The sequence below is a fragment of the Mesocricetus auratus genome, unplaced genomic scaffold (genome assembly GCF_017639785.1).
Source record: "Mesocricetus auratus isolate SY011 unplaced genomic scaffold, BCM_Maur_2.0 Super-Scaffold_100004, whole genome shotgun sequence".
NCBI lineage: Eukaryota > Metazoa > Chordata > Mammalia > Rodentia > Cricetidae > Mesocricetus > Mesocricetus auratus.
The window spans coordinates 79071797-79089964 of NW_024429189.1; the positions used below are offsets into that span (position 1 = coordinate 79071797).

Here is an 18168-nt window from a genome sequence, read left to right on the forward strand (position 1 = left end):
GGTGCATGCCTGGTGCCCTCAGAAGCCAGAAGAGGGAGTCAGGGTTTCTGGAACTGGAGAGTTGCAGCCAGTTGTGAGTTGTCACATGGGTGCTGGGAACTGAACCTGGATCCTCTGCAGGAGCATCAAGCATTCTTAACCACTGAGCCCATCTCTCCAGTCCCTTTTTTTGTTTTTTGAGACAAGAGTCTGGCTATGCAGCCTAGGCTCAAACCTAAGACCTTCTTGTCTCAGCCTCGTGAGTACATAAATTAAAGTCCTGAGCCACAGCTGGTGCCTTAAAATTACCATAAGGTTTTTCACTAAATTACCTTTTGAAGTTATTAAATTAATTATATTAAATTAATATATTAGCATAGCTGAAAAGTCAAACTAAGAAAAGGGAAAAAAGGGGGATAAAAGGATATGGGATGATGAAAACGACTACTATTCAGTGTGTGTGTGTATGTGTGTGTGTGTGTGTATGTGTGTGTGTGTGTGTGTTAAACAGTCGACTACAACAAAAACCACACAAAACAAACAAAAAATTCAGGCTATGCAAAATAAAATACGCAGCAGCAAGCGCTCCTTCCATTCATTTCCCTGTAACCAAGTCCTCCTCCATGCCAGAAGATGGCAATATTAACTGTTTCTAGTACATTCCCGCCCCTAGCAAAATCTCGTGCACGCGTACACGTGACACACACACATATGCACGCACGCACACACACACACACACACACACACACACACACGCACGCACGCACGCACGCATGCCATTTGACTTTTTGTTTCTCAGTTTAAAGCAGGGTCTTACTGCTCGGAATACTGCCCACACCGGCCTTGAACCTACTGTTTGCTGGAGATCCTTCCGCCTCAGCCTCCGGGCTTCTGGGGTTACAAGCCCGTGTTAAACTCCCGGGTTTTTTGAATGTATCTTATGCAACGACAAGTAAACCAACTATATCCATCACTTAAAAAAAAAAACTAAGGTTTTTTGGATATAAATTTAATATACTACAGTATTTTGTCACTATAAATAGTACTACAATGATCAGTTTACAATATCTTGGTTTTAATTTTAATTTTTTAAATACTAGGCTCTTATAAGACTTTTCATCGTTGAAAAACTGGAAATAATCCAAGACACCTTATTGTGATATGATTTGCTACTCACCATGTAAGAAAGAGCTGAATTTGTGGTCAAGTCCTGAGTTTGAATCTTGGTTCGGCCTCTAAAACAAAATTCACCAGATTCATAAGAAAACCTTTACGTTCTTTTCGCTTTGCATAATATCGAATACCCATCATGCACTCTTTACCGCCAATACTTTGAAGTGGGGCGGGGAACCGGATGTAAAAGTGGGGGGGGTCTGAAAAAAATCTTACATCTTCCCTAGGATATAGGAGGTTGAGAATCCTGGAGTCCTTGTTTCTCCAGGAACTACAAAACTAATGTCTCTGAAATGGGTGTGCAATTTGAGAGTAAAGATAGGACTGGATGCATCAGCATTTAACCCACACCCATCCCTACCTCCTAACGTCTGGCAGTGCCTGGCACACAGTGGGCAATTCCATGGCTCTTCACTTTGCAAGGTTGTAACTACTTTGAGACCAAGGCCACGTCCTGCTCTACTATGCCCCCTTCTGGTCAACTGGCTATGACTGGAGAAATGGACTACATTTCCCGGCATGCCTTATAGCGGCTTCCGGTCGGGCGGGAAGGATGTTGGCGAGCACGATTGAGACGGTAGACTCCAGGCAAACGCGGCTGGCTGCGGACTGGTCGGCATCTCCCTGCTGAGTTGCGGTCATGTTTCTCCAGTATTACCTCAACGAGCAGGGCGATCGCGTCTATACGTTGAAGGTAAGGGGAGAAAACAGCTGTAAGTCGGGAGGGCGAGAAATTTAGGTGGGAGGAGCAGTGGGAACCGGCCGCCGGCCTGCGCAGCCCGGTGCTGCGAGCCACGTCCGAGCCGAAACGTGGTAGGTAGATTTGGGCATTGCACGGCTTCTTGTTCTGACCACCGCGTCTCCTGGCTTCAGCTTTCCCATTTTCTTGTCGTTCCCGTGCTATCACACCACTCACATTGAGATCATTTTCTTTTTTTCCTTGAGCAGAAATTTGACCCCATGGGACAACAGACTTGCTCTGCCCATCCTGCTCGGTTCTCCCCTGACGACAAATACTCAAGACACCGAATCACCATCAAGAGACGCTTCAAGGTGCTCATGACCCAGCAACCGCGTCCTGTTCTCTGAGGGTTCGTTGATTTCATGTGCTTCCCGCCCCCAGATCGATTATCAGTAACCAAACGCGTCAGTCCCGTGAGCAGTGAAGCCTTCCCATGCTGTTTGGAATCCTATGTTACTACGTGATTGAGTCTGTCGTGATGGGCATCGCCCGTAAAATGAACAGTCTTAACTTTTTTTTTATGCTTTGAATTACTGCCAGGTTATTAAAGAGACAATGACTTGAAAGTTCATTTTGTGTGTGATTGGAGGGAAAGATTTGGGGTGGGGTGCAGTACTGTTACTAGTACAAGGCCACTTGAGAGCAATGTTAAGCCCTCACTTTTGAAGTAGCACTGCGCCATGAGTATTAGGGTTTGGGGGAAGAAAGGCTGAGAAAGATTCCTACAAAGGTCAGCTGAAAACATACTCCAGTCCCTGAAATAAATTGTGGCCCCTTTAAATAACAATTGGAAGTTAGGAAACTGGTACTGTTATCCCCTCTTTAAGGAGTAAAGGCACTCAACTTGTTTTTTTTTTTCCTCAATTTTAAGGGTGTAGAGGTGAAGCATCCTAATAATCATACAGTTGTTTGTTCAGCTGTCATAAGTGGGAATGTCATTGACCAAACTTGCTGTCCTGGAAATCTACCCACACTTTTCTCTCTAGTCAGCTTACATATAATAACCCTACATCTGTTACATCTGTATTCTCTTTCAGCCAGCAGCTATGTGTCATGCCCCAAAGATCTTAATTTTGAAGAGGTGTGAGAAATTCATGAAAGGATTTTTGTTGTTTTCCAGTCTAGAGTTGTAATGTGTGTGTGTGTGTATGTGTGTATATATATATATATATATATATATATATATATGAATTAGAAGCTTAAGGACTTTCACCACTGCAGTGGGAACAGCAAAAGTGATCTCTCTCTCTCTCTCTCTTTTGAGATAGAGTTTCTCTGTAGCTCTGGCTGTTCTGGAACTCTGTAGATCTGCCTGCCTCTGCTCTGCCTTGCAAGTGCTGGAGTAAAGGCGTGCACCACCACCACCCTGCTCCTAAGTACTGGGATTAAAGATGCGAACCACCACGCCCTGCAACCTGAGTGTTTGTTTGTTTATTTTGATTTTTGTTTTTTCAAGACAAGCTTTTCTCTGTGTAGCTTTGACTGTCTTGGAACTCAGTCTTTAGACCAGGCTGGCCTCCATCTGCCTGCCTCTGCCTCCCAAGGGCTGGGATCAAAGATGTATGCTACCATGCTTGGCTAATTTAAGTGATTTTTAATTAATTTCATATTAGAATGACGGTGAAGTAAAATACTGTATTCAGGCATTCAAGAAATGCTAGTTGGCCTCTTCTTTCCTTGTCAAGTTAACCAGTTATCAGTCTCATTCCTGGATTGTGACACTGGATCTGAATGTATTGATGCTTACTGCTACTAATTTTTTAAAAGAAGTATTTATTTTATATGTATGTGTGTTTTGCCTGCATGTATGTATGTGTGCCATGTTTGTTTCTGGTGTCCACAGAGACAAAGGGCATTGGATCCCCTGAAACTGGAACTGGGGATTGCTTCCATTGGTCATGTGGGTGCTCAGAACAGAACCTGGGTCCTCTGCTGCGTAATCTCCAGCCTCAATACCACTAATTTTAAACTTCATAGAGATTATGTTCTGCAACCTTGCAGAGGTAGAAAAGTTCAGGATTCCTCTTGACTGTTGGTGTTGAAAGAAAAAAAATCATTTGATGTATGTACCTTAACAGAAGACAGGTAACTTTCAATTAAGTAGTAGGTCTGCTAAAATCAGATACAGTTATATATGTTTGTTTCTTTTTCCTTTCAAGTAATTTTATTTCTTAGCCCATTCAAAAACACAATGTGAGAGATTTTAAGGAATGAATCATATCCTACTAAGGATATAGAAATGTTAAAAACTCTGCAAACCACCATCTCTTGAGTTTGTGACTTAGTCTGGTCTACAAAGTGAGTTAGTTCCAGTATAGCCAAGGCTACACAGAGAAACTCTGTCTCAAAAAACCAAAACAACTCCAGAGGTTGGTGGCACACGCCTTTAATCCCAGCACTCCGGAGGCAGAGGCAGACAGATCTCTGTGAGTTCGAGGCCAGCCTGGTCTACAGGACAGCCTCCAAAACAATATAGAGAAACCCTGTCTCAAAAAACAAAACACAAAAACAACAAGCAACTCTGCAAACATTTAGAAAAATGAACAGCTGGAATTTTCTGGGGCTTGGGGCGGTTATTGCATTTGTTTTGGTTTCTGAGATGGTCTCTCTATTCTGAGTTAGTCTCAAATTTGCTTTGTGGTTCGGGATGACTGGGAACTTTTAGTCCTCCCACTGTGATAGCTGCCTTCATGTGTGCATCCACATGCTTGCCTGGTACCTTCAGAGGACAGAAGACAGTGTTGGGTCCCCTAGACCTGGAGTTATGGATGGTTTTGAGCCACCATGTAGGTGCTGGAGCTCAACTTGGGTCTTCAGCAAGAGCATCAAGCACTCCAAATTTGCTCTTTAGATTTTCAAAAATAATGTGCTTATGTATTTTACCTACATGTCTAGGCATATGTGTGCTAGTACCCACCGAGGCCAGAAGAGGGTGTCATCCCCTGAGACTAGAGCTAGACAATGAGCTAGACTAGAGCTAGCCTTTATGTGGCTGCTGGGGATAGAACTCTGGAAGAGCACCCCTATCTCCCACTACATTTTGAGTTCTGGAGTAACAGGTGTACATTACCACCCCTAGTTTATGGTGGGGATTGAACCTAGGATTTGTATGCTAGGTGAGCATTCTACCAACCCTGGTTGTTTTTTCTTTCCTTCCTCTCTCTGTTTTTATTATTTATGTAGCACTGGCTGCCTTGGATTGCAGTATGTAGACCAGGCTGGCCTTGAACTCAGATCTGCACTTGGGAGTCAAAGGCAGGCAGTTCTCTTGAGTTTGAGGCCAGCCTGGTATACAGATCGAGTTCCAGGACAGGCTCCAAAGCTACACAGAGAAACTCTCAGAAATAAAATGAAATTCCGATTAAAATGTAAAACTATTAGCCCTGTGATAGAGAATTTGGCATTCGAAAGCTCTGGATTCTATCATCATGGGGGTGGGGGTGAAAAAACTTGAATGTTTATTGAAAAGCACACTTCTTTTGGGGGGCATGTACATGTATGTGAGTCCTACATATGGGTCCCAGGGACTGAACCCTGATCTGCAGGTGTGGCAACGATGCTCCTTTGTTGGCCAAAAGCTTTTTTGATCTTTGGAGACAAAGTGAAATCAGGATTCATGGAGCACAGGGTGTCCTCAAATTCTATGTAGCAGAGGATGACTTCCAGTTTCTGACCTGCCTTTACCTCGCAAGAGCTGGAATTACCACCCAATCTGATCTTCTGAATGGCTTTGTAAATGTTAGGTGGCACTCTATCTAGTGCCACCACCGCCTGGCTATTCCCCGGCTTTTAACTAGACTGGGAATTGTCATTTGATCAATCGGAATTTCCAGACACAGGCATTAAGATGATTCTGATCCATGACTTTAATTCTTTTAAAATATAAATCCTTTATATGTGAGTAAGTGTGCTACTTCTGTACCTTGTCTTCAGAGGTCCGATCCCCTAGAACTGAAGTTGCATGCAGTTATGAGTCAAATCATGTGAGAAGTGGGAACCGAACCAGGGTCTTTTCTAACCCCTGATCCATATGCTGACTTAACTCTTTGCAAATACGAGAAACCGAGGACCCCTGCAACACTCCAGCTAGTTTCCGCATTTGGTCAAACCTACAGGAAGTTTTCAAACGAAAGATTACTGAACTGAGATTTATTAAACATCTTGAAGCATTAAACACTAAACATATCTAGTTGACAGTTAAAGTAGGTCAAACACTGGAAATGGAGTAGAACAAATACCTCAATGTCTTCTCCATGCCTAATAGTTCACTTTAATGGAAGTGGAAGCCTGGCTTGTGATTTTCAAGGGGGCAGGAACAAGAGGTAGGAAAGAAGCCTACACTGAAGAAGAGGATATCCCCATCTGAGATAAATAGGTGGTAATGGGAGGTTTGGGTGCCAGAAAGGTAAGGTTTCCAGAGGTACTCTAATTAAAGACCCTTACGGTCCCAGGGTAAATGGGCATTGGCGGCCTCTGAGCTACATCCAGAGTCCATGCGGTACAGGTGACACGAGGAAAAGGCATCCCGCCACACACGGAGGCGGACTGCAGTACCCGTCGTGCTCCACGTGAGAGCCGCCGGTCCGCGCAGGCGCGCTGCACACTCGCGGTCGGCTCTGCAGCCTCTGGGCGGGGCTGCTGGTGCCCGCGGGACGGCGCCGCCCTCCAGCTGCTCCCCAGACTTCTCAGGACGGTTAACCTCGAATGAGGAACGAGCGGGGCGGGAAGGGGAGGGCTGCGGCGGCGCGGGTACAGCCCGCCGCGCCCGGGGCGGGGGGCGGCGAGGTCACGTAACGGCCTCCGGCGTCTGCCGGGGAGGGGGCCTCCCGCGCGCCGCGGCTCCGGAGCAGTTAGCGGCTAGTAAACAACAGCTGCGCGCGCACCCGCATCAGCTGGCGCGGGATCCCGCACCTGCGACCAGCCTGCGTGGCCGTCTTCTCGGCTGAGACCCAAGGAGAGCCGGCAAGAGGCCATCCGCGTCGGCCCGGGGAAAAACGCGTCCTGTCACACGCGGCACAAACACGGCGAGCGGTCGTGGGCTCGGGGGACTCGCGACGACCCTGCCGCGACCCGGAGCTGCTGTCGGAGCTGCCCTGATCCGCTAGCCGCCGCCTCCAGCCCCTCGGCCAGGAAGAGATCTCTGGGAGGCAGGAATCCACTCTGCCCCGGCATCCTCTCGTTGCTCGCCTTTCTCTCCATCCTGTAGTGTGGGGGTATTTTTCCCGTTATGCATGTGCACCTCTCCCACCAGACCCAAGTGGATTGTCGACCTCAGAAACATCGGGTGGCTCAGCACACACCTCCCAGCCAGACCTGTGGGGTATTCACCTGATACACAACAGGTGGCCGTGCACACCTTTTCGCAATCTGATCCACGCTATAGTCGCCTGATAAGGGTGGGCCTGCATGCTCTTTCCTCAGCTAGAACCGTGGGACACTCAGCAGATAAAGGACTAACTACCTCATCAGGACCTGGGGGTTGAGCAGAGAGAGGCGTCACCAGCTGCCATAAGATCATGGCATGGAGCCCTCAGCCATGGACCAGGGGAGATAGCTAGGATTCTGAAGGAGCCAAGTTACACAAGATTAGCATCGTTTTGTTCTCATTTTGTTTTTCAAAAATTATTTTTCAGTTACTGGTATTGCACTTTATGAAACAGTTGGCTTGAATTCTAAGTAGAAGGATTCTTAATTGGGCCTTTGTGAGATGTAAATCAAGGTAATTGAGGGTTTTTTTTTTAAGTTTTCTATTTTTGCAATCAAAAGTAGCTAGCGTAGGAGGAAGAGTTTTTGTGAGCTTTTCCTTTTCTCTTTCTTGAAAAGGGGAAAAAAAATGCATCCTCCAGAACCTACCACCAAGATGTCTTCAGTTCGGTTCATGGTGACACCAACCAAGATTGATGACATTCCAGGTTTGTCAGACACCAGCCCGGACCTCAGCTCTCGATCTAGTTCCAGAGTAAGATTTAGCTCCCGAGAAAGTGTGCCAGAAACAAGCCGTAGTGAGCCTATGAGTGAACTGTCTGGGGCCACTACCTCTCTGGCAACTGTTGCCCTAGATCCTTCCAGTGACCGGACTTCTAACCCCCAGGATGTTACCGAGGGTAAGTAGAAACCCAGAGGACAGGGTGTTTCAACCCCTGGTTTGTTCATGTAAGAATACTACCTGCCTCGTTTTATAATTATCACCAGGAATTAAAGATCCCTTTTCTGTGATGCTTAGGAGCCTGGGAATAACAGTGACCATAGTAGGTCACTGCAGTGGTCACTTGACCTTTGGGAATGTATCTGGCAAGAAGGCAAGGAAATGCAGATTTTGATTTCCTCATTTTTGTCTTCTTATAACTAAAGTTGACTATTTTTGGTTAAAGACAAGCAACAATTAAATCTCCTACAACACAGAGAATCCTAAACTGTAACATTTAATGGGCTGGGTATGTGCTTCCTAGACAGCTTTGAGGGTTTGACTCTTACAGTCAGCTTTTGAGTCAGGTTGCAAGGAGTAGCTTCTGCTTACGTCTTAATGACTTCTTCCAAAGACGTAGCTGTGCACCATAAAATTGTGTGTGTTTTTTTTTTTTAAATCTATGTTCTTATAGAGTTTAAAGTAGCTAAGTTCACTCAAGGAGATGCTATTCTGTTGAATGGAACTTGCAAAGAGGCATCTAGTGCCCAATCCCACGTCACTTCACTGCTGAGCTTAGGCAAACTGTTTGTGCGTTTTATTGGGTTTTCATAGTCAGGACATATAGGAGCCACTTCTGCTCATCTTGACTGCTTCCCAGACTTGACCTTGAACTTCATAGATTGGCTTATGTTAAAAGCTTTCATTTGATTTAGTTGGAAAGAGTGATGCAAAGAGAGATAAGGTATCTCTTTCAGACTCAAGAAAAAAGTTTGAGAACGGCCACCTAGTTTTATGCCACATCCTGACCAGTGTAATCTTTCTAATTAAAAAAAAAATCCCTTAAGGATCCTAATGACTCCAAACAATTCTGTTCTACTCAAGTTTGAAAACATGGCCTTGGCCACCAACTTGTGAAAGCAAGAGTGACTTGCTATTTCCGGCCTCAGGAAATACTGTTCCTCCAGACCTTAAGTGTTCCGGAAGCCAGAATAGTTTTAGTTCCTCAAGTTTGTTTTTAATGTCTCTAGACAAGATAGACTTTGTAAAGCTTACAGTTCTAGAATTCACTAATCCTTAACTAGTCATTTTTTTCTTTTATGGCAATATTACATGTTAATTCCTGCTCTAACTGCTTTCCACTGCTTGCTAACCCTTACCCTGGGTTATATTCAGAATAAAATCATAATTTTCTCCTATGCCAATTTTTTATTTGTTTGCTTATCTATTTATTTATTTTTATGACAGAATCTGATGTAGCTCAGCCTGGCTGTAAACTCTCTGTGTGGTCAAGGGTGATCTTGAACTGATCTTCCGGCCTCTGCCTCCCAAGTGCTGAGATTGAAGGCCTTCTCAACCACACCCAGTTTTATGTGATGCTGAGGATGGAACTCAAGGCCTCTCATGCACTCTCTCAGCTGAGCTACATCCCCAGCCTGTACCAAATTACTGCCAAATTATAGTTTTAGTCTTTAATCCATCACACTACATTTAAATTGTTAAAATGCCGGTTCAAAACTACAGTCTATACAAGTCCCTTGAAGGAGTTCTGATACCTTTTCTGATTCAGTCCTGTATTCTAGTAAATAAAATCAGGTCTTCCATCCCATATCTCTACTCTAGACCATGACTTCAGTATTTACTTTGTTGTTTTTATTTACATTTTGTCTTTCCTGATCAGGCTGTGAAGTTCTTGAGGACAGTTTTTTTTTTAAGATTTATTTATTTATTATGAATACAATACTATGCCTCCATGTATGTCTGCATGCCAGAGGAGGGCACCTGATCTTATTACGGATGGTTGTGAGCCACCATGTGGTTGCTGGGAATTGAACTCAGGGCCTCTGGAAGAGCATCCAGTGCTCTTAACCACTGAGCCATCTCTCCAGCCCCGTTGAGGGCAGTCTTTGCACCTAGTATATGTAATGTGTGTCAGTTCTGTTTTGTACTCAATAATGAGTTGAAGAACCTCCAGACATACCCAAAGAGACAAATTCAACAGAAGCTAAAAAAAAAAAAAATAAGCTGAGAAAGGAGATGGATGGGAAGTGTTGAGGCAGAGAAGCTTATTCTGATGGATATTGGAACTACCTAGAGCTGTGTGTCATGACCCCTGGAGGCTGTCACCTAAAACCATCAGAAAACACAGATATTTACATTACAATTCCTGACAGCAAAATTGCAGTTATTAAATAGCAATGAAAATAATTTTATGGTTGGGATCACCACAACATGAGGAACTATATTAAAGGGTCACAGCATTAGGAAGATTGAGAACCCCTGAGATAGAGAATTGCTTTCATTGTTTCTGTCCTAATCCCATTCCTATGGATTCTGGTTTAATATTAAAAAAACAAAAGTCTGTTCAGCTGGCTGAGTTATGAAGCAAGTGTTGACCATAGTTCAAAGGGGAGAAAGATTAATACTGCATACGTGGAAAACACTTTCGTATCTGAGCTAGCATTTGAAAGGTGAACCAAAGTGCACTGAGTGGTTAAGGCACATGTAGCTTTCTCTTTAATGTCAAAGGCTAGTACAGAATGTTTATCTACACTTGGAATCACTACATTGCATACGAAAGTCAACCCCCTCCACTTGCTCTCCCGGTTCTGTGGTGTGGTATGAATAGATCTCTTCCAGTCCCTAATGTGAGGGCTAAAGCAGAGTAGGAAACTTGGAAAGTGATGTGCTTTGCTTTCATAGGACCGAGGTTTTAAAATACCAAGCACTTTTTTTTTGTTGTTAGTTTGTTTTGCGACAAGGTCTCACTATGTAGTCCTAACTGACCTAGAACTCACTATGTAAACATGCTGTGCTGGCCTTGAACTCATAGGGTTGTCTCCTGAGTGCTGGTGGTAAAAGGGTGCACCACCATTCTTGGCTTCACCAAGGACTTTAAGAAAATAATTTTTAAGTAAACATCTTCTCTGTTTCCCCCCAAAGCCAAAACAAATGAATTTCATTGTATATATGCTCTTCTTAGATATACTGCTAATGCTTATTGACTATGTCCCATGTTTTACTTTGACTCCTTTTGTGACATTATGTAAGAAGGTAAAATGGATAGCTTATTATTATATTGATTTGGTACCCTTTAAGCTTGCTTGATAGCATCCTCTGATAGATTTTTAAAAAAGACATTTTGATATCATGTATCCAAAGCATTTTTATGGGTTTATGTATATACGCATGAACAAGTGTAGGCATGGGCATGTAGAGGTCAAATGTAACATTAAATGTCTTCCTCTACACTTTTTAAAACAGGGTCTCTCAGTAAAGCTGAAGCTTACCTGTTTAGCCAGGCCGACTGGCCAGCCAGCAAGCCCCAAGGATCGTTCCTGTTTCTGTTTCCACAGTGTTGATACCATAGTCACACAATGCTGCACCCATCTTTTTATGTGAGCACTGGGGATCCAGGCCTCACGCTTCCTTGGCTAGCACTTTGTGACTGATCAATCTCCCTGGCCTTCCAAAATATGTTGATTATAGGCTACAATTGTGTTTTTCTCCTTCTCTTCATACCGGATATCAACATTAAACTTCATAGCTTTCTGCCTCCTCCTTGCTTATGGAATGCCTTCTTAGGTCCCTTAGTCCCTAAAGCTAGTAGAATTCTCAGCACAGCTCACAGAAGTGAGATGTGTGGACTGTAATTGATGACTAAAGATGCAGTTAAATTTGGTGCAGCTTATTGTAAAACTTGATAATTTACTAATACTACTCTATACCACAGAAGCAATCAGCAAAATCCATAATATGGGAAATTTTATTTAATAACCAGATTCTTTAAAACATAAATAGCACAGGGTAGAAGAAGAGTGATAAGGAGGGGAGCTTTTACAGATTCAAAAGAGCTGTGTCGATCAAATACAGTGTGTAGGTTTAGATTCACTCCTACAGTGACCAGAACAACTGTAAAAAGATACTTTTGAGATCATGGGGACTGAGAATGCTAGTGTGCACCTGTAGTCCCAGTACTCAGGACAGTGAGGTAGAGGGACCATTTGTACGTTCAAATAGGCCACCAGCCTGGACAACATAGTGAGACACTGCCTCAAAAACAAATGGAAATCACAGTTATTGAGGGAATTTGAAGTACATGCTATAAACATGAAGGAATCACTAATTTTCTTAAATCTGCTTATGTTGTGGTCATGTGAAGCCCTCAGGTAAAGATTACCTGTTGGAGTACTTACAGGTAAGATGAAATGCTCTAGCTTGCTCTCTCCAGCTCTCTTAATTCTCACTTCCCACCCCAGCACGCACACACCCAAAAGAAGGAATTGTAAAAAGTACCTGAAGAGCCATTTTCTAATTTCTTAGCTTTTATTCTATAAATAAAAACTCTAAACGGTTGAGTTGTACACTCAGGAGGCAGAGGCAGGAAGATCACAAGTTCAAGATGAGCCTAGGCAACATAGGCCCTTGTCAGGAAAAGCGAGGTCAGGAACCCAGCTTAGTGGTAGAGTTTGCTTAGCACTCACAGGCCTTCAGCTTGACCCAGGACCACTCTCTCCCACTGCTCCCACAAAGGTTTGACATTTTAAGAGTTGGTTTAGTAGGGAGTATTTTCTATAATAGAGGCAGTCCTAGAATATGGTAGATAAGGATTAAATGCCAGCTGGTACAGTGATTGTGTCAACTTCTGATCCCCCATCTGTAGTGTCCTCTTCTATGTCCTCACTAAAAGCCCACATGCTTTTCCTCCCAGTGGCCTGTTTATTAGCTTCAGACTCTCATAAGTTTTCCTTTTTATTGAAAATAGATTCTTTTCTCATACAATATATCTGGATATCAACCTTTACTGATGGAAAAGCACAAGGAGGGTCCTCCTGGAGGTCAGGAGTCTTACGAAAGTAATGCTTTCTGTTTTAAAGCCATTATTATAGAGGGAGTGCTGTTTAAGGCAACCTACAATGACCTGTCAGGACAATAGTACCCTGCATGCTTTTGGATCATGGCTGTTTTTTCCTGGTGATCAGTAGACATTTCTGGACGACCAAGGGCTCTGCACAAATTCTAACAGGGTATACTTCCACCTGGAGCCATTATGGATGGAAGCTTTCAGCCTCACTGGAGAAGAGCAAGCTTGACATTCAGTCCTCACTACCCTTGACTCTTTTGGCCTGATGCCCTTATACACAGTCTACACCTACTAGGCTTGTTAACTGAGAATACATCAAATTATATGCATTTTAGTTTTTTGGCAGTATGTATCTCTTCACAGTAGATATGAAAATGTGAAGTGCTCATTGCTGGAATTCTAAAACCCATTTTAAAATGTTAAGCAAAATATTGTTTTAATAGGGTTCTGTAAGTTTTACAAATGAATAGGAAAAATAAGCATTTCTACTAATACTCTCAAATTAGTGCTTTAGTGTATTATATAGAATCTTTAATTAAATATGAAGACATGAATACAAAACCACATAATATATAACATATGCAAGCACATACATGGAACACTTTGCCTGAACAGTAGTTCAATGGCTGGTTAATAAGAAATATTTTGCTTACTTCTAAGGTATACATTTGTCATATTTAATATTTCTTGTTTTTAGACTAGTTTCTTTCTGCTACCCTACGAGAGAGAGTGTGTGTGCGTGCGTGCGCGCGCACTCTTATGTAGACCAGAAGTCAGTTTTGGGTATCATTTCTCTGGAACCAGCCCTCTTGCTTTTGAAATAGGGTTTATCACCAGTTAGGTCTAGGGCTCACCAATTAGACTAGGCTGGCTAGCCAGTGTGCCTCAGGATCAGCTCGCCTCTGCTTCCCCAGTTCTTGGATCGCAAGCATTCTCTATCACACTCAGCTTGCTACATGGGTGCTGGGAATCACATTCAGTTCTCCCTGTTTGACATCAGGTCCTTTACCCTCTGAGCTGTTCGGATTTTTGTTTGTTTGTTTGTTTTGTCTTGCTTTTCAAGACAGGGTTTCTCTGTGTAACTGTTCTGGCTGTCCTGGAACTCCTGTAGACCTCACCACAGAGCTCTGCCTGCCTCTGCCTCCTGAGTGCTGGAATTAAAGGCATTCACCACCAATGCCCTGCTGTTGTTCCAATTTTTAAACTCCTGTTAATTCAGTAGTGAAACTTGTTTTAATATTTCATAATCAAGTCAGAATAAATAAATTAATCTCGTGGCTGGCAAGATGATTCAGTGGGTAAAGATGCCTGCCATCAAACCTAATGATCTGAGTTCAATACCAGAATTCCTGTGATGGAAGGAGAAAAAAACCAATTCCTAAAAAGCTGTCCTCTGACTTCACTATCATATGCACACAAATTTGCCAGCACATACACACCCCAAAAATGTAATAAAAAATTAAATCTGAGAAGTATGCAAAATCTGAAATGTTGAATTTTTTATCATAGAATAACTGAAAAGATTAAAGTTGTCGAATTTGCAGGTTTTAAGGTTGGAATGCTGGCTCAGAAGTTAAAAGCACACACTGCTCTTCAAAAGATCCGAGTTTGGGCCTCCGCACTCCTGTCGGGCATGTCACAAGAACTTGCATCTCTAGTTTCAGAGCATCTGATGACTTGGGCCTCCAGGGGCACTGGTATTCACATGAACACACACTCCCATCCACACATAAATGCACACAATCAAAAAGAAATCCTTCAAAAAATTTGTACTTTTTAAAGTTAAAAAGCCCAAGACTAGAAGACAAAAGCTATATTAAATTATTGTGCAGTGGCAGATATTTGATTGTTTTTACATTTAGTTTAGTTTTTCTTTCAGAATTGGTTTTATTTTTGTGGGTAGGGCATAAAAGTGTGCACCATGGGGCATTTTTGTGGAGGTTGAGGACAACCTTGGGGGTGGGGCGATTCTCTTCTTCCACCATGTAGGTCCTGGGGATTGAACCCAGGCAGTCAGGCTTTGAGATGAATGCCTTTAACCTTTGCCACCTCACTGATATCTTATGTTTACTTTTTACTCCTATTTTTAGTCCTTTCTATTTAAGATCTCCATTCCAGCCTCTAGTTTCCTCACCTCATTCATCAGTGGCAGCTTTTGGTTTGTGTTTTTATTACTGTATTTGATAATCCTTGTCATGTTTTTAGTGACCTTGAGAAGTCCGTGTGCAAAAGCCAGTTGATAGCATTTATCTGTTTGCTATTACAATCATTTGATAGATTTAAGATTTTGGCTAAATGGCATTTTAATTCTTCCATCTTACTAGTTAAGTTTGCTTTCGTTTTGATGAAAAGCTATTCATTTTTCATCTTGCTAGTTAAAGAAAAATGATTAAGTAAGAAATTGTGCATACACATGTATGTTTTCACCTTAAGGAGTTATGAGAAACTGAATCCAGATAAAATTTATTTTCCTTTGAGATTATTTGTATTTATTACCTTATTTAAACCTACAAATAATACTTATTTTCACAAGTGGCCAGTTGCATACAAAAGACTTATGATTGATTTTTTTCTAGTTTAGCAGAATGCTATATTCCAATGAGTATACTAAGCACAAATAGAAACTAGGATTAATATTTTTCTTTATTGTCATAAGGTTAATTCTTTCCTTTTCTATAAAAAAGTTTTGTTTCGTTTTTTCACTAAGGATTTTTGTTTTTGTTTTTTTCCTGTGTAAGATTAACTTTTTCTTTTTTAGGAGAAAAACTGAGGCATCAGATGAGTAGCCTGGCAAAGGTCATGCAGATCATTGAAAAACAGTGATCTGAGCCTAGAAGTACTGTATGATTCCAGCAGTAGTGTTTTTGTCTTTACATGGGCTGGCCCTGTCAGAATGTTTTATTAAACTGTAGTTACATATAATGTAGTAGAGGTATTAAATACAGTTTTTATTCACTGGGACATTATTTTGCCTATGTTCAAGCGAAAACTATAAACAGAAGGCAATACAACTAGATGTTCTTTGGATTTCTAGAGTTCAAGTTTTGTAAAGATAATTTGGCCTAGAAATGTATATTTCATTGTTTCATACACGAATGATATGCTCATGTCCAGCATGGCGTAGTACTGCTGATGATGGACCCTTTACATTGGTCCATCTGTGAAGTTGATGCATGTCCATATTTCATTCCAAGCCTTAGTAAATTTTTTCCTATCTTTTTTCTTTATTATTATTTTAAATTTCATTTTTTTTTGTTTTTTTGTTTTTTTTTTGAGGCAGTTTTGCTGGTTAGCCCAGATTGGCCCTGAGTGTGGGAGCCTCCTTCAACCTTCTGAGTTCCTGGATTACAGGCATTCAACACCAGCATGCCTGACTCAGTAAATCTCTTTGTAAATGGACTTTTGGGCTTAGGGACAGTTAATAAAGCAGTGAATTATAAAATCATTTGTTCTTTGAGGTAGGAAGTAAATTAACAAGGATGGTCCTGAACTGGGGAAGCCCTCACTTGTAGACTACTAACATAGCATATGCAAGGCCCTGGGATCAACAGCTGACACCACAAAACAACGGTTGGTTGGTTGATTATTAATTAACAAGGACATCTCGTTTGGGATTGTGTTTTCATTGTTCTTTACTTAACATTTTAAGACTATGTTTATAGTTTTAACAATATGTTGTTTCGTGTCATGTTTATGTTCTATAGACTTTTCATAATCAGTAGAAACATTTTTGTTTTGTTTGGTTTTGGTTTTTGGTTTTTGAAGACAGGGTTTCTCTGTGGCTTAGGAGGCTGTCCTGGAACTAGCTCTTGTAGACCAGGCTGGTCTCGAATTCACAGAGATCCGACTACCTCTGCCTCCCAAGTGCCGGAATTAAAGGTGGGTGCCACCAACACCTGGCTGCCAGTAGAAACATTTTTAATCTACCAACTATTTAATATTAGAAAAATGAAACATCATAGATGAGGTACTACACCTGCAGTGAGAAACTGAGTTTTCTGTGTTCTAAGCTACTTTTTTGGTTAGTGATTCTTGATTCCACTTATACCTGACTGTAGGAAACAACAACCCTGTACAGAAAGTTATAACAAGGATTAAAGAGACAACTTTAAGATCCAAGCACTTAGTTCCCAGAGCCATTTAGTAATGCCTCAGTTCCTGCAGCTACTTATGAAATAACACTCTGAGGTTTAACCTTAAATATAATTGCTTGGCCAATAGCTCAGATGTATTACTGGCTAGTTCTTTCTTATAAGTGAACCCATTTCTATTAATCTATGTATTGCCAAGAGGCTTATTGGTAATGCTCCTGCATGTTACTTCTTTGGTAGATACATAGTGTCTCCCTCACCCCACCTTCCTTCTCTCTGTATCTTTGTTTGGATTTCCCACCTAGCTATATTTTATCTGGCCATTGGTGAAACAGCTTTATTTATCAACAAATAAAAGCAACATGTGTTCGAAGCATACAGAAAGACATCCCATATCATGCTCTCCTGGTTCTTTGTTTGATTGTGTATTGTACTAACAGTTATGTAGCTAATTAGCTAACAAGACTTACAAGCTCCTGCAGGGCAGGGCACAGTGTCTTGAACTGCTTCATTCCCATTTCTGGTATGTTGTGGGCATTGCAGTAATATAGAATAGACTTGTGATTCTTTGAGAGTCTTGAGGCTTCAACCAGAGGGCTCTTTTGTCTTCTGTTCTCTACAGTAGTATGAATCCACTAAGAAGGAATGCCTTTCATCTATTATCTTTTGGACTTTCAGTGCTAAAATTTATTATATATTAACCACTACTAATATTTCATAAAAATCTGTTTTCATAATTTTAAATAGTAAGTCCTAGTTATCTATGATACTTAGTCTTTACAAAAGTAATTCACTTACACTTTCTGTACAAGTATGCTAAGTGAGATAAAATTTAGAATTTTTGATCATTTACACTAAAATTTTTGTAATACTTATTTAATTTTGTGTATGAGTGTTTTGTGTATGTACCTGGAGCCTTCAGAGGTCAGAAGAGGGCAATGGATCTCCTGGGACTGGAGTCACATATGGTTGTGAGCCACCAGGTGGATGCTGGAATTGGATTCCTCTGCAAGACCAACTCTTGCAAAGTTGCAAAGTGCTCTTAACCACTGAGCCATCTTTCCAGCCCATCAATTTGATACTTTAAGATATTAGTCAGCCTCTCAGTAGCAAATAGATAAAAGGGTTTGCTGAATATGATAGATAGGGAAAGTGTAGATTCTTCTTTTACTGGAGAATGAGAGTATACTTAACT

General features: G+C 41.8%; 2 protein-coding genes across 3 annotated transcripts in view; both read left to right on the top strand.

The window, feature by feature from the left end:
• Nucleotides 1-1684: 1684 nt before the first annotated feature.
• On the top strand, nt 1685-2460 carry Nop10 (NOP10 ribonucleoprotein). The gene is made up of 2 exons (XM_040746003.1): nt 1685-1846; nt 2101-2460. The coding sequence occupies exons 1-2, from the start codon at nt 1793-1795 to the stop codon at nt 2239-2241; spliced, it is 195 nt and encodes a 64-aa protein (XP_040601937.1). The 5' UTR covers nt 1685-1792; the 3' UTR covers nt 2242-2460.
• Nucleotides 2461-6674: 4214 nt separating this feature from the next.
• Nucleotides 6675-18168, top strand: part of Slc12a6 (solute carrier family 12 member 6) — an 82233-nt gene continuing 70739 nt past the window's right edge. The window contains exons 1-3 of one of the 2 annotated variants that reach the window (XM_040746004.1): nt 6675-7236; nt 7528-7613; nt 7718-7998. In XM_040746004.1, coding sequence (XP_040601938.1) covers nt 7728-7998 — 271 coding nt within the window. In that variant the 5' untranslated portion in view covers nt 6675-7236; nt 7528-7613; nt 7718-7727. Of the gene's footprint in view, nt 7999-18168 lie in introns of both variants that reach the window. The other variant, XM_005064779.4, reaches the window with a different exon arrangement.

Bases quoted from the DNA above. Each gene is read 5' to 3' on its own strand.
- Nop10 (XM_040746003.1), top strand. From the start codon at position 1,793: ATGTTTCTCCAGTATTACCTCAACGAGCAGGGCGATCGCGTCTATACG. The intron at 1,847-2,100 runs GTAAGGGGAGAA...TTCCTTGAGCAG, and splicing joins ATCGCGTCTATACGTTGAAG to AAATTTGACCCCATGGGACA.